This window comes from Monodon monoceros, unplaced genomic scaffold (assembly GCF_005190385.1).
Source record: "Monodon monoceros isolate NGI ecotype Baffin Bay Population unplaced genomic scaffold, NGI_Narwhal_1 Super_Scaffold_6, whole genome shotgun sequence".
In the NCBI taxonomy this organism is placed as follows: Eukaryota; Metazoa; Chordata; class Mammalia; order Artiodactyla; family Monodontidae; genus Monodon; species Monodon monoceros.
Window position 1 is genome coordinate 16,568,300 of NW_021703783.1, and position 13,475 is coordinate 16,581,774.

The following is a 13,475-nucleotide window of genomic DNA, read 5'->3' on the forward strand; positions in this document are numbered from 1 at the left end:
GGCATCCAAATCAGAATGAAAGAAGTAAAACTCACTATTTGCAGATGACATAACATTATACATAGAAAACCCTAAAGACTCCACCAAGAACCTGTAGAACTTATAAACAAATTCAGCGAAGTTGCAGGATACAAAATCAAAATACAAAAATCAGTTGTGTTTCTATACACTAATAACAACTATCAGAAAGAGAAATTAAACTAGATCAAAAAAGGATAAAACCCCCAGGAATAAATTTAACCAAGAAGGTGAAATACCTATACACTGAAAACTAAAAGACACTGATGAATGAAACTGAAGAAGACACAAACAAATGGAAAGATATTCTGTGCTCATGAACTGGAAAAATTAATATTGTTAAAATGTCCAAATGACCCAGTGCAATCTACAGATTCAGTGCAATTTCTATCAAAAGTCCAATGGTATTTTTCACAGAAATAGGAAAAACCACCCTAAAGTTTGTATGGACCACAAAGACCCCAAAGAGCCAAAGCAATCCTGAGAAAGAACAAAGCTGGAGGTATTATGCTATAGATTTCAAACTATATTACAAAGCTACAGTAATAAAAATATAAGAACATACAAATAAAAGCTATAGCTAAAGTAATGGGACAGAATAGAGAGCCCAGAAATAAACCCATGCATATACAGTCAATAAAGTTACTACAAAGGAGCCAAGAACATATAATGGGGAAATGATAGTTTCTTCAATAAATGGTGTTGGGAACACTGGACAGCCACATGCAAAAGAATAAAACTGGACCCTTATCTTACACCACATACAAAAGTCAACTCAAGATGAATTAAAGACTCGAACGTAATATCTGGAACCATAAAACTCCTAGATGAAAACATATGAGATAAGCTCTTTGACATCAGTCTTGGCAATGACTTTTTGAATCTGAGGCCAAAAGCAATAGCAACAAAAGCAAAAAAACTCACACACAAAAAAACAAGTGGGGTTGCCTCAAATTAAAAAGCTTCTGTATAGCAAAGGAAACCATTAACATAATGAAAGGCAACCTATGGAATGGGAGAAAATATTTGCAAATCATATACGTGATGAGAGGTTAGTTAATACACAAAATATCTAAAGAGCTCATACAACTCAATAGCAAAAAACCCAAACAATTTAATTAATTTTCAGATTTTTTTGCACAGAACATGTCTGAGTAATCTGATTCAGGCTATGACTGTAGGATTCTGTTGGAGAAGCAAAGAATAAGGTTACTAAAATATACCATAGAACTATAACACTGAGGAGTTAGTTGGGTGTAGATCCTGAAGTGGGTGCTAAAGACACCCAGAATGATGACTAAAAGAGACAAATTTGAAGCAGATGCAAATTCCTCAACAGATGTGAAGGAGAATCTGGAGGTCAGTAAACCTTTATGGCTAAAGATGGCAAGGTATAATATTTGCTAATAAGCACACATTTCAAAAGATAAAGGCAATTAGACTAATAAACACTACCATGGGGGTGAGGGGTAAAGAGATCAAAGATTCTGCCTCTTGACTCCCCTTATATTAAGGCAAGAAAAAATGAGTAATAACTACCTAAGAAGATAATTTTAATGGAAGCAGGGATTTCCATCATGTAAAGCTGAGTAAGAAAAGAGTCCCTAGCATCAAGGGGTTTTCTAGATACAACATACATACCAGGTCTGAAATCATGTCCCCATTGACTACAGCAATGAACTTCGTCTACAGCAATTCGGGTAAATCTCCTTGCTTCATAGGCTTTTTCTAGTCTTGACATAAACATTTTGCTTTTTGCAATTTTCTCTGGAGTCACATAAATTAGCTTTAGCTTGGAGTTTTTATTTACCATTTCAGCATGAACCCATTTCACATGCTCCTATTGAAAGGAAACACAGACACAATGATAGTAGAGCTAAGCTAGCAGACTGCAATACTCAGTGGTAAATGAAGACATTCATTACTCAGAAGCAACAGCCTTGGGGCTCTTTTAGCAACAGATGTTTACTTCATTAAAATCAAAGTAATGTCCCAGTACTAAACTTCATGGCAGCTGTGCAAACAGCATTTCAGTTACTTACTTACATCCAGACTGCTGATAAAAGAATAATCTCATTTGACAAAAAAGAGAACAAAAAAATGAATGTGAAGACACTCCAATAAGCATTTACTCCATAAAGGCATAATGCTAAATTTTTCACAATAAATGCCAAAATGTAAGCTCAATGCAATAGGTATGGTGATAAAGGTGGGTTTTATTAATTTTTAACATTATATTCGAAATCATTTCATGCATGTGTGAACTAGCTATTTTAGTGATGTTATCAAATCTACTCATAATCTATTTAGGTTTTATGAAGTATCTTATTCATTAAATTTTTATAATATGAAATACATATATTTATATATTATATATATCAGGGGTCCCCAACCCCCGGGCCACAGAACACTGCCTGTCCGTGGCCTGTTAGGAACCGGGCTGCACAGCAGATGAGCGGCGAGTGAGCAAAGCTTCATCTATATTTCCAGCCGCTCCCCGTCGCTCACGTCACTGCCTGAGCTCACCTCCTGTCAGCACTATGGTGGACTGTATAATTAGTTCATTATATATTACAATGTAATAATAACAGAAATAAAGTGCACAATAAATGTAATGCACTTGAGTCATCCTGAAACCACCACCACCCCCAACCCCCGTCCGTGGAAAAACTGTCTTCCAAAAAACTGGCCCCTGGTGCCAAAAAGGTCAGGGACCGCTGACATCTGTAATAAGAATAAATCTTAAGAACTAACAGCTATTAGGTTCTTAATGTTGTTGTTATTTTCTATAATATTTAGAACACTGGATGTTGTATTTTCTCCCTCTAACCTAATTAGGACCAAAAGAAGTGGTGAATGTGATAGAATGTCAAAATACTTTCAATCATCCCAGAAAAGCAGTTTGTTAACTCGAGATATTCCTAGTTTTGTTAAGAAATGGCCAAAGTGTATTAAATATTTCAGCTGGTCCTAAATGTCCCAGAAATATTCGAGGAGCAAACATAAGGCTATTTCCTCAGCAACTCTTCAAGCAGTAGTGACATGGCCTGAACTTGTAATTATCACACCTTTCTAACTACAGTGGACCCTGGAACAACTCAAATTTGAATTGCATGGGTCCATTTATATGCAGATTTTTTTCAACAGTAAATACTACAGTACTGCGATCTGCAGTTGGTTGAATCCCTGAAATGAGGAGAGCTGACAAGTCACCCGCAGATTTCTGACTGTGTGTACAGTTAGGGGCCCCCAACCCTCACGTTGTTTAAAGGTCAACTGTACTTTCCATTATTATTACTCTCTTTTTCAGTGTTAAAGAAGTGCAATATGAGAAGGCAGTGTTCTCCACAGATTCATTTTGGTGAACGAGAAAGCAGTTATAATGACACAAGAGTTTAAATAAAACAAAATTATATGGGAAAGACTAGGAGAACCAGGGTTCCTAAAGACATAGCTGACTTTAGGGCTGGGAGAAAATATACAAAATGAGCACAGAGTATCTTATAAAAAGGAAGCAAAGACTCAAAAGCTATGAGCTAGATTTAGGAGCCACCTTAGATAAGACTCTCACTACTCAAAGATGGGACTATTTCACCATAAAAAAAGAATAATAACTATGGATCAAAAGACATCAAACATGTTAAAAATCTGTAAATTTACAATGATACTTGGGAAAAAAAAAAAAAAGAACTTATTGACCACCTTCGGAGAATGCTGGAAAACCAACTCTTTCTGAAAATTGGTAAAGAAAGGGAAAGAACTTTCAATCTGCAAAGAGTTAATAAGGAAAAAGTTCTTTTTTACAGAAAAAGTCTAGCTAATATAAGAAAAAGTGAGAATTAAAAATCACCATCTTGTAACCCCCTAATTAAATAATGCTCTAGGATAGGCAATAATCATCGGTGGCTGCTAAAAACCATTAGAAGAAAAGGTGATAGAGAACTTGATAATTATAGAGCAGGCAGACATAAGCTGAACCCACTGATCAAGCTAATGTCACAAAAATATAACTGGGTTTTATATACCTCCTGAGTGATACCAGGGGAAAGTATACTCTTGCCAAAAAAAAGAAAAGAAAAGAAAGCCCAAATACAGTCAAGCTTTTAGATCTAACTAAAAGGAACAAGTGAAACAACATCACAAGAATACAGTCAGGAAGAGATAAAATATAGGAAAGTATAGGACAAAAAAACAAACAAAAAAACCAACCTAAACAATAATTTGCGTGGGAAACAAACAAGAAATAAGGGAAACCTATGGATATATCAACCAATACAACATAATGCATGAACCTTATCTGGACCATGATTAAAAAAAATAACAACAACATTTGATGAGACAGAAATCTGAATCTTTTTATTTGATGGTTTTAAAGAACTAATACTAAATTTTTTAGATGTGATAATGGCATTGTAGTTACCTTTTTAAAATGTTAGAGATACACACTGAAGAAGCAGCTACAATTGAAATGATATGATGTCTGGGACTTATCTCAAATAAATAAACCAAGGGTGGGCAGGAAGGGAAATTGGAGATATACAGACGAAAAAAATTGGTCATATGCTGATAACTGTTAAAGGTACTTAACGATACATGGCAGTTTTTATACTATTCTCTCTACTTTTGTATATTTTTAAAATTTTCAATAATATGCTTTTTAAAAAACAAACACCTTGGAAATGCTTTATTCTACAGATAAAGGTAAGAGAGTCCCTTCCCAAACAGAAGAAAGTCCACAGGGGTTGGGTACCTTGTTACTAATTCATTTTTTGTACTTAATTATATTGCATAATAAGAAACTCTTGCTCACTGTTTTAGAATGGACACTATAAAACAGTCAGCAAATATTTCCTGTAAAGTGCCAGATAGAAAATATTAGGTGTTGTGGTCCATATCGCAGCTACTCAACTCTGCCGCTACAGTGGGAAAACAGTCACAGACTACACATAAAAGAACCAGCGTGATTCTGTTCCAACAGAACAGTATTTATGGCCACTGAAATCTGAATTTCATGTAACTTTCACACTTCACAACATACTATTCTTCTTTTGATTTTTTTTAACCAATTAAAAATATAAAAACTAATCTTAATTCACGGACCACACACAATAGGCAGTGGGCTAGAACTGACCTATGAGCAGTAATTTTCGACTCCAATGTAAACAGTTATCAGTTTTTAAATTTTATAAGCAACTCAATTGAATCTAAGGTTCCTATTTCAATGAAGAGTGTAAATTAAAAATAAAATACAATAAAAGCCACACACGCATACCTTAGAACTAGAAGCATTTAACATGGTAGCTGAAATTCCTAATTGTTTCAAAACCATTAATTGGTCTTCCATAAGGGAGATCAATGGGCAAATCACGAGTGTAAAACCTAAAAGAGAAAGAAATCTACTTTAAATTTTATATCACCACCAGAATGAGTTTACCTTCTTTACTGTAACGTGCGGCCCTGCCCATCAATTCGGACTGATTTTCAATGCAGCCTTAGCAATATACCACCTATTTCTTACCCTCATTAATAAAGGAGGTAGATACGAATAAACAATAAGCCAAATAAGCAGATATAAGATAAACAGACATCTCTCACCCTATCAGTCTTATAGAAATATAGATAGATGTTATCATTTGGAATTTACTATCATTTTTAACATTCAGTATCTCAGTAAAATGATATAAATCAAGTCAAATACTATCCAGTTAGCTTTCCAAAGAAAACATAGCAACTTGTATCATCTAGAATGATAGTTACATAAGTATCCATTCACTTACTGCACCAGATTAATTTAGTCGGATCAGAAATCAGGGAACGGTTTTATTGACTGACTCAAGTTCTCGTAATATATCCCCTTTCTCTGAGAACTGAAATTGTTTGCAGCAGCTACAAAAGCTATTCTACATTGTTAAAATCCTAAGTTCTTATGTTTCTGTAGTTTGTTCCTTAAAAGAACCTAGGGCAGAAAGCAGACCAGTTTAAAAAATATACTCAAGATTATGACCTTATCAAGGATTTTACCCTCTCAATTAGTCCTCTCTCCTGTATTTTCACTTTCTCCCTCATTACTGGCACCTTCTCATTAGTATTTTATTTTATCTTATCATCTTATCTTATTTTATCTTACTTTATTTTATTTTTTGGCCACCCTATATGGCATGTAGGATCTTAGTTCCCCGACAGCGGATCAAACCCGTGCCCCCTGCAGTGGAAGTGCGGAGTCTTAATCACTGGACCACCAGGGAAGTCCCTCATTACGTTTAAACACGGTCAAGTCTCTCTCAAATTTGCAGAAACCCTGAACACCTAATTCAGGGCCCCCTGTCTTTTTCCCTGCATAGCAATTCTTTCCCAGGAGTGTCCCTTTCACTGGTTCCACTTCCTCACTCCTACTCACTCCCAAACAATTGCTCTTTGGTTTCCACCCAACCATTTTACTGAAGCTGCTCTAGCCAAGGTCATATTTGAGCCCCTTGTCACTAAGTCCACTGGAACTTCCATGTCCTTATTTTATTTGACCTTTTGCCAACAGTCATCACTATTAACTACTCCCTGCTTGAAATACTCCCTTCTCCAGGCTTCTGATAACCCCATACTCTCCTGACTATCCTCCTACACTTTGCTACTCTGTCTTAGCCTTCTCTGTAAGGCCCTCTGTCTCTGTTTATCCCTAAACTCTTGGTGTTCTGGTTTCTGTTCTGGGCGCCCTTCTCTTCTCACGCTGTTCTGGATGATATAATTCACTTCAATAGCCATCTGCATACTAACAGCCTCCAACCCAGCAACCTCAGATCTCTCGGACCCAAGCTTTCCACTCAAACATCCTCCTACTCAGAGGACAAAAATACCTGGATATCTTGCAGGCGTCATAAATTCAACAGGCCCCACATTAAATTCATCACCTTCTCTCTCCATTCCCAAATAAGTTCTTTCTCCAATGTACCCTGTTTCAGTGAACAACTTCACCATCTGTCCCAGCCTCAAATCTGGGCAGCTAGACTATCTCTTCTCCTAGTCCTGTATCCAATGAATACCAAGTCCTACTGAACCTACCTCCTAAATATTTCTGGAATTCCTCCATCCGCTGGAATTATCCTTCTAAACCACAAATCTGACAAGTCTCTTACCTGTTTAAGACCCTTCAATAGCTTTCCACTCATCTAAGGAAAAGTTTTTAAAATATCTTTAAAGACTCTTTCCACATGTCTTTGCCTTCACTGCCTGCCACACTAAAATGATTCCAGGTTATTGAATACCCCACACCATGCATGTTCTCTCACTTTTAGGCGTGCGCGCGTGCACACACACACACACACACACACACACACACACACACACACAAACACACTACAGAATATTACTCGGCCATAAAAAAGAATGAAATAATGCCATTTGCAGCAACATGGATGGACCTACAGATTATCATACTAAGTGAAGTTAGCCAGACAGAGAAAGACAAATATCATATATCACTTATATGTGGAATCTTAAAAAAAAAAAAAAAGATACAAATGAACTTATTTACAAAACAGAAACAGACCCACAGACACAGAAAACAAACTTATAGTTACCAAAGGGGAAAGGGTAAGGGAGGGATAAATTAGGAGTTTGGGATTAACATATACACACTACTATATATAAAACAGATAAGCAACAGGGACCTGCTGTAGAGCACAGGAAACTCTACTGAATATTTTGTAGTAACCTATAAGGGAAAGGAATCTGAAAAAATATATATACATATATATGTATAATTGAATCACTTTGCTGTACACCTGAAACACAACACTGTACATCAACTATACTTCAATTAAAAAACAATTAAAGAAAAAAAAGCCACTTCCTCAGGCCTTCCCTAACAGCCCCTAGACCAGATCTTTGCACTGACTTAATTCCCTATTAAAACCTTTATCACAAAACCCTTAATGCAATTGCTTGCAATTAAGCTGTATGCTCTAGATCAGGGGTCAACAAACTAAGGGCCAGTTGCTTGTTTTTGTAAATAAGGTTTTCCTGGAACACAGCCACAGCCATCCCTTTACCTATCGTCTGTGGCTGCTTTCCTGCTACACTGGCAGCTGAGCAGTCGGCACAGACCTCACGGAACGCAGAGCCTCTCCCATTTACTGACTGGCTCTTCGAGGAAAAGTCTGCTGACCCTGCTCTATACCCCTGGTAGTCCCCAAACAGCAGCATCAGTGTCATCTGAGAGCCTGTCAGAAATGCAAGCTCTTGGGTCTCACACTAAACTAGAATCTGCATGTTGATCAGATTACCAGCTGATTTTTATGCACGTTAAAGTTTGAGGAAGCACTGCTGGCCACTGAGCTCTGTGAAAACGAGGACCATGTACATCTGCTGACTCCAGTATCTCCAGGGCCTAACACCACAGCAGACACTCCACAAAGACCTGGGGCTCGACTCCAGGCCTTTTCTCCTACAACATGTTCTTTAATGATGTTTCAGGAACCAGATAAAAGAATGAATTACTCTCAGTCTTTTTTTTTTTTTTTTTTTTTTGCGGTACGCGGGCCTCTCACTGCTGTGGCCTCTTCCCGTTGTGGAGCACAGGCTCCAGACGCGCAGGCTCAGCGGCCATGGCTCACGGGCCCAGCCGCTCCGCGGCATGTGGGATCTTCCTGGACCGGGGCACGAACCCGTGTCCCCTGCATCGGCAGGCGGACTCTCAACCACTGCGCCACCAGGGAAGCCCTACTCTCAGTCTTTAACATTCCTTCTCTAGGTGAATCCTTTAAATGTCTATTAGTGGAGAGATAAATCAAACAAAAATGTACTTGATTTTGGCAAATATAGGGCTAGACATTTTTTTTAAAGACTTAAAGATATATTCAGAGAAACGATGTTTCTTCACGTTAAATTAATGTTGATTAATACCCACCATCTGAACATAACGCTGGTAACTGGTAGCATAAGCTCTTTCCCCCACCTGTAGGCATAACGAGAAATACCTCCTTTCCAGACATTGTTACATTAATCGTTTCCAGCTGAAGTGACCTGAACTTTTGCAGTTTAAAGACATTTTGCAGAACATCTTTAACTTTACCAGACCATGGAAAATCTAGAAAAACAAACCAGATAGATTACAACTATTCAGGATTATGAATGAGACACAAATGTGAATGGCCATTTTTATAATAGAGAAGAATCAGATCAATATATAAGACTTAATACTATGGACAATTTAACTTTTATAATAATAGTTTTGAGATCTGTTTAATTCACGATGCTAAGTAAAATCATATTTAATGATATATCATAAGAAAAAGTACATCAGAAAAAAATGACAACATTTGCCGGTGATACATAACTTACAGAGGAGAAAGGTGCTTGGTCAGGTATTTGAAAAACAGTCTGCATGTCCATCAGGAAATTCATAGCATCACAGAAAACTCAACTATCATGAACAAAGTTAACGATTACCTGAAATTTTTGGTGTAAATATCTTGTTTAAAAATGAACACTGGAAAAAAAGGCCCACAAAAGCAATTCAATTCTTTCAAGAGTTATGGTATTCCACAATTAATGATAAACAAGATGCTTGGCAAGATCCTGAATCAAGAAAGGTTTGTTCAATAGGGCAGGAGAATGCACTGCCCTTTAACGAGTTTGAATTTTTTTCTCAATTGTTTAATTTTTTCTAGTTAAAACCTAGAAAACTGAGTTAAATAAATATCTTATTTTTCCAAGCACTGATTAATGTTGCTGAAACCATATTTGGACAAAATAATACATTCTGAATAATAAAGGCTTCATTTAAAAAGAACATGGGTAAAGAATGGTCTGCTTCCAAGTTCCCCTGCCACTTAAGGAATGGCTAGTTTCAACTCTTAAGCTACTAGAAAGCACTGATCCAGGCACAATGATTTAATTCCAGTTCATAGAACTGAGAAGAAACAAAACTGGCAAAGATAAAAAGAAAAACAACAAAAAAAGAGCAAACCTTCTTTATTCCAAGAGGCAGGTGACGAATCACATTCGCTGCTCTCGCCAGCATCAGAATTCTCTAAACACTGCTTTAGTCTCTTTGTTAGGACTTTTTTTTTCTGAATAAGCTCCTGTTGCCTTTCCAGAAGTTCTTGAATTTGAATGTCTACTGCATGTAGCTCACTGGTTATAGAATCCAGTTCCTCACTTAGAGCTACGAGGGAGGAAAAAAGATATAATGACCAGACAGAGTTAATCACAACTTTAGGTTTCCTTATTATTGGTTTTTGGGTATTCCTCACCATCAAAATTATATACTTATCGTAGTATAGCAGAGTGGTTAAGAGCATGTGTTTTGGAGCCACACAGACCTGAGTTAAATCTTAGGTCTTCCTCTTACTGGCTGAGTGACCTCAGGCTAAGTACCTTATACTTAACTGAGCCTCAATTTCCCTATCTGTAAAATGGGGATAATATTAATGCCTAGCTTTCACAGAACTGCTATAACAAATTAAATGAGATAGCATATTGAAAGTTCTTAACACAGTACCTGGCACACAGTTAAGCATTTAATCAATAATAATTTTTTTTATTATGTTGTAGGGCAGTGGTCCAACCATCTCCTAAATCATTTCAGTAAAGTGACCAGACTTTGAAGCAAGAGGAAATTATTTAAAAGTCATACCCTAACTACTTAGCTATCATTTTACAAAAACATTCATATTTGGGTTCATACTGTGACATTGTAAGGAGTCGGTGATTATAAATACAATGATGTAACAGTAAAGAGAGAAATCAAGCGTGCTACTGGAATTGGCATTACAAGGCCAGCATGCTAACTTTTAAAGAAGCCTTAACATATGACTCTAATCAGTCCAAATATTAAAGTCAAAGTGAGAAAAAAAAAAAAAAAAAAAGTCAAAGTGAGATTTCTTTTGACATCACATCAGTGGAAGCTAGAAAAATTTTATAGATTGGTGTTTTCTAAAACATCTGCCCGCATTAATCAGTGTCCAGTTTTTGTTTTGGTTTTTTTGTTTGTTTTTTTCTTGGCCATGCTGCATGGCTCGTGGGATCTTAGTTCCCTGACTAGGGATTGAACCCTGGTCCTCGGCAGTGAAAGCACAGAGTCCTAACCACCGGACCGCCAGGGAATTCCCAATCAGTGTCCAGTCTTAATGGCTTTTCATGAGATGAAATCTTACAGTTATGATTTAAAATAGGATGCTCCAGTGGCTTTGTATTGTACCAACTGCCTGCATGATTCGTGGTTAGGGCTGGCCACCAGGGAAGTCTGTAGAAATGAATCAGCAGCCAGGTTTACAGTCAGGAGGCTGGCATAAGGTCAGGTGTTGCTGCAGCTCACTCCTGTTGTCGCTGATCCGCTGGCTCACCTTGCTGACAGGGGGCAGAAGCAGGGGCAGGTTTACCCACAGCTTCTTCAGCTTCTTTGAATCTTTGGCTGGGTTCACATGCAACTTTCTGCGGCAAGTGCACCGGCTCTTCCGCAGGGCACCAGCGCCCTGGAGGTCAGAGCCTTGGGGACAGTGATACACCACATGAGTCCCAATGACACACAGGTTCCACTTGGTCCTAGTGCGTTTCAGCTCTTCCTTATCCTCCCACATGCCACATCCATCTTCCTGACCCTGCTGCTGGCTCTTGTGACTTCCAGACCAGCAACGGACTTCTTCACCAGGTCCCATGATCATGTAGAGACTAATCCCTGGCACTTATATATCACTCATAATCACTCAGCTTCTCTGATGGAACCCTGACCAATGCCAAATGTTGTCCCAGAGGAACAGAACCTTAATGGGTTCTCTGAATCGCTTCTGGGCCACCTGGAATTGAGTCTCTGATCTGATTAGATTTAAGGGCATTAATGACCCCTCTCTGCAGTGGTAGAAGCGATAATGGTATTCCACAGCATGCAGAAGACAAAGTTATCATCTATAGATACCAGTAATTAAGTACCTAGAGAAGGCAATGCTCTGGGTGACCAAGTGTTTGCTGTTACAGAACATTTTTGTAAGAATAATGGGGTTGGTTGGTTGCTTCCGAGTATGCTGGAGCACTTGATGAGAGAAATGCAGGGTGTCCATAAAGGGACCTCAAAGTTTCTATGACTGTCCTAAACAAAACCCTTATCTCCAGAGATTACTGAATACTAACAAGTTTAAATTCTGCAGGTGGCTGAATTATGATACAAACTGAATTCCCAACCTCGCAGGGACTCTTCTGTTAAAGTTAGGACATTGATTTGGAAGGAGTGAGACCCTGAAAACGGGATGGGAACATATGCGCAGATTTCAACGAAGCAGGGGACCTTGAGCCACTAATTCTGCCCAGTCATTTTTGCCCCCCCTCCCCTTTCTGAAACAGCCTCCTCCTGCCTGTTACGGTCTTTCCTGAGGTAGATGCCCTGCAAGAGCATGCTAATCACTCGAAGGATCTGCCCCCACCACCTTCCAGTGCTACAAGACCCACGAGGCCCCAGAAGATGAGGTATGAAAATGTGAACTGTGAGAAAACATGACACACACCAGAACAGTTGCATTTGCCAATATCCATCACCAGAAACTAGAGAGTATACGTGGGAACAGGTCCTAAGGCTACTAAATCAAGGTGGACAGCATACAATATTGAATGAAGCCAAATTTACTGGTGTGGACTCAATAAGAAATTCTGGAGTTAGGGACTTCCCTGTTGGTGCAGTGATTAAGAATCCGCCTGCCAATGCAGGGGACACGGGTTCGAGACCTGGTCTGGGAAGATCCCACAGGCCACAGAGCAACTAAGCCCGTGCTACACAACTACTGAGCCTGCGCTCTAGAGCCCGCGAGCCACAACTACTGAGCCCGTGTGCCACAATTACTGAAGCCCGCACGCCTAGAGCTAGAAGCCACAGCAATGAGAAGCCCGTGCACCACAACGAAGAGTAGACCCCACTCGCCGCAACTAGAGAAAGCCCAGGCAGCAACGAAGACCCAACACAGCCAAAAATAAATAAATAAATTTATTTTAAAAAAAGACAGGACATAGTCCAACAACAAAATTTAAAAAAAAGAAAGAAATTAATTCTAGATTTAGTGTGCTAAATATAGTGGCCAGGAGTGGCTCTAATAATTTACTTAGCTAGTCCCAAAGATGAATATCGGAAAGTTGGGAGGGCTGGAGTGGCTGTTCTCTGTAAGCCAGGAATGACCATGGGAAGTACTGCCTTTGAACTAGACTACCTGAATCAACGAGAATGATGGATTCTAAGACATGGGGGCTAAATGCTGGGAATTCAGTTCACGACCAGAGGAAACGTAGATGTGGCTGCCATACCCGGCAATAGAGTAGAACAGTCTGACCCACAGAGATCTTCGGCAGTAGCTAGCTGATCATGATGTCTGAAATGGAAATAGACGACTTGATCTGTACAGGCAGAATACAAAGGCCTGATTCTGGTAAACACAAGCCTGATTTGAATCACCGCAATGGAGACATAGTCCTTCAACCAGTTC

General features: G+C 38.7%; 1 protein-coding gene across 2 annotated transcripts in view; it reads right to left on the minus strand.

The window, feature by feature from the left end:
- Positions 1-13,475, minus strand: part of RECQL (RecQ like helicase) — a 33,070-nt gene that overhangs the window by 12,795 nt on the left and 6,800 nt on the right. For both annotated transcript variants that reach the window (XR_003791064.1, XM_029204947.1), the window contains exons 3-6: positions 9,980-10,177; positions 8,918-9,097; positions 5,291-5,397; positions 1,660-1,858 (exon numbers count right to left, since the gene is read on the minus strand). Coding sequence is in view for 1 of the 2 variants with exons in the window: in XM_029204947.1 (XP_029060780.1) it covers positions 1,660-1,858; positions 5,291-5,397; positions 8,918-9,097; positions 9,980-10,177 (684 nt within the window). In the remaining variant the exon portion in view is untranslated. The remainder of the gene's footprint in view (positions 1-1,659; positions 1,859-5,290; positions 5,398-8,917; positions 9,098-9,979; positions 10,178-13,475) is intronic.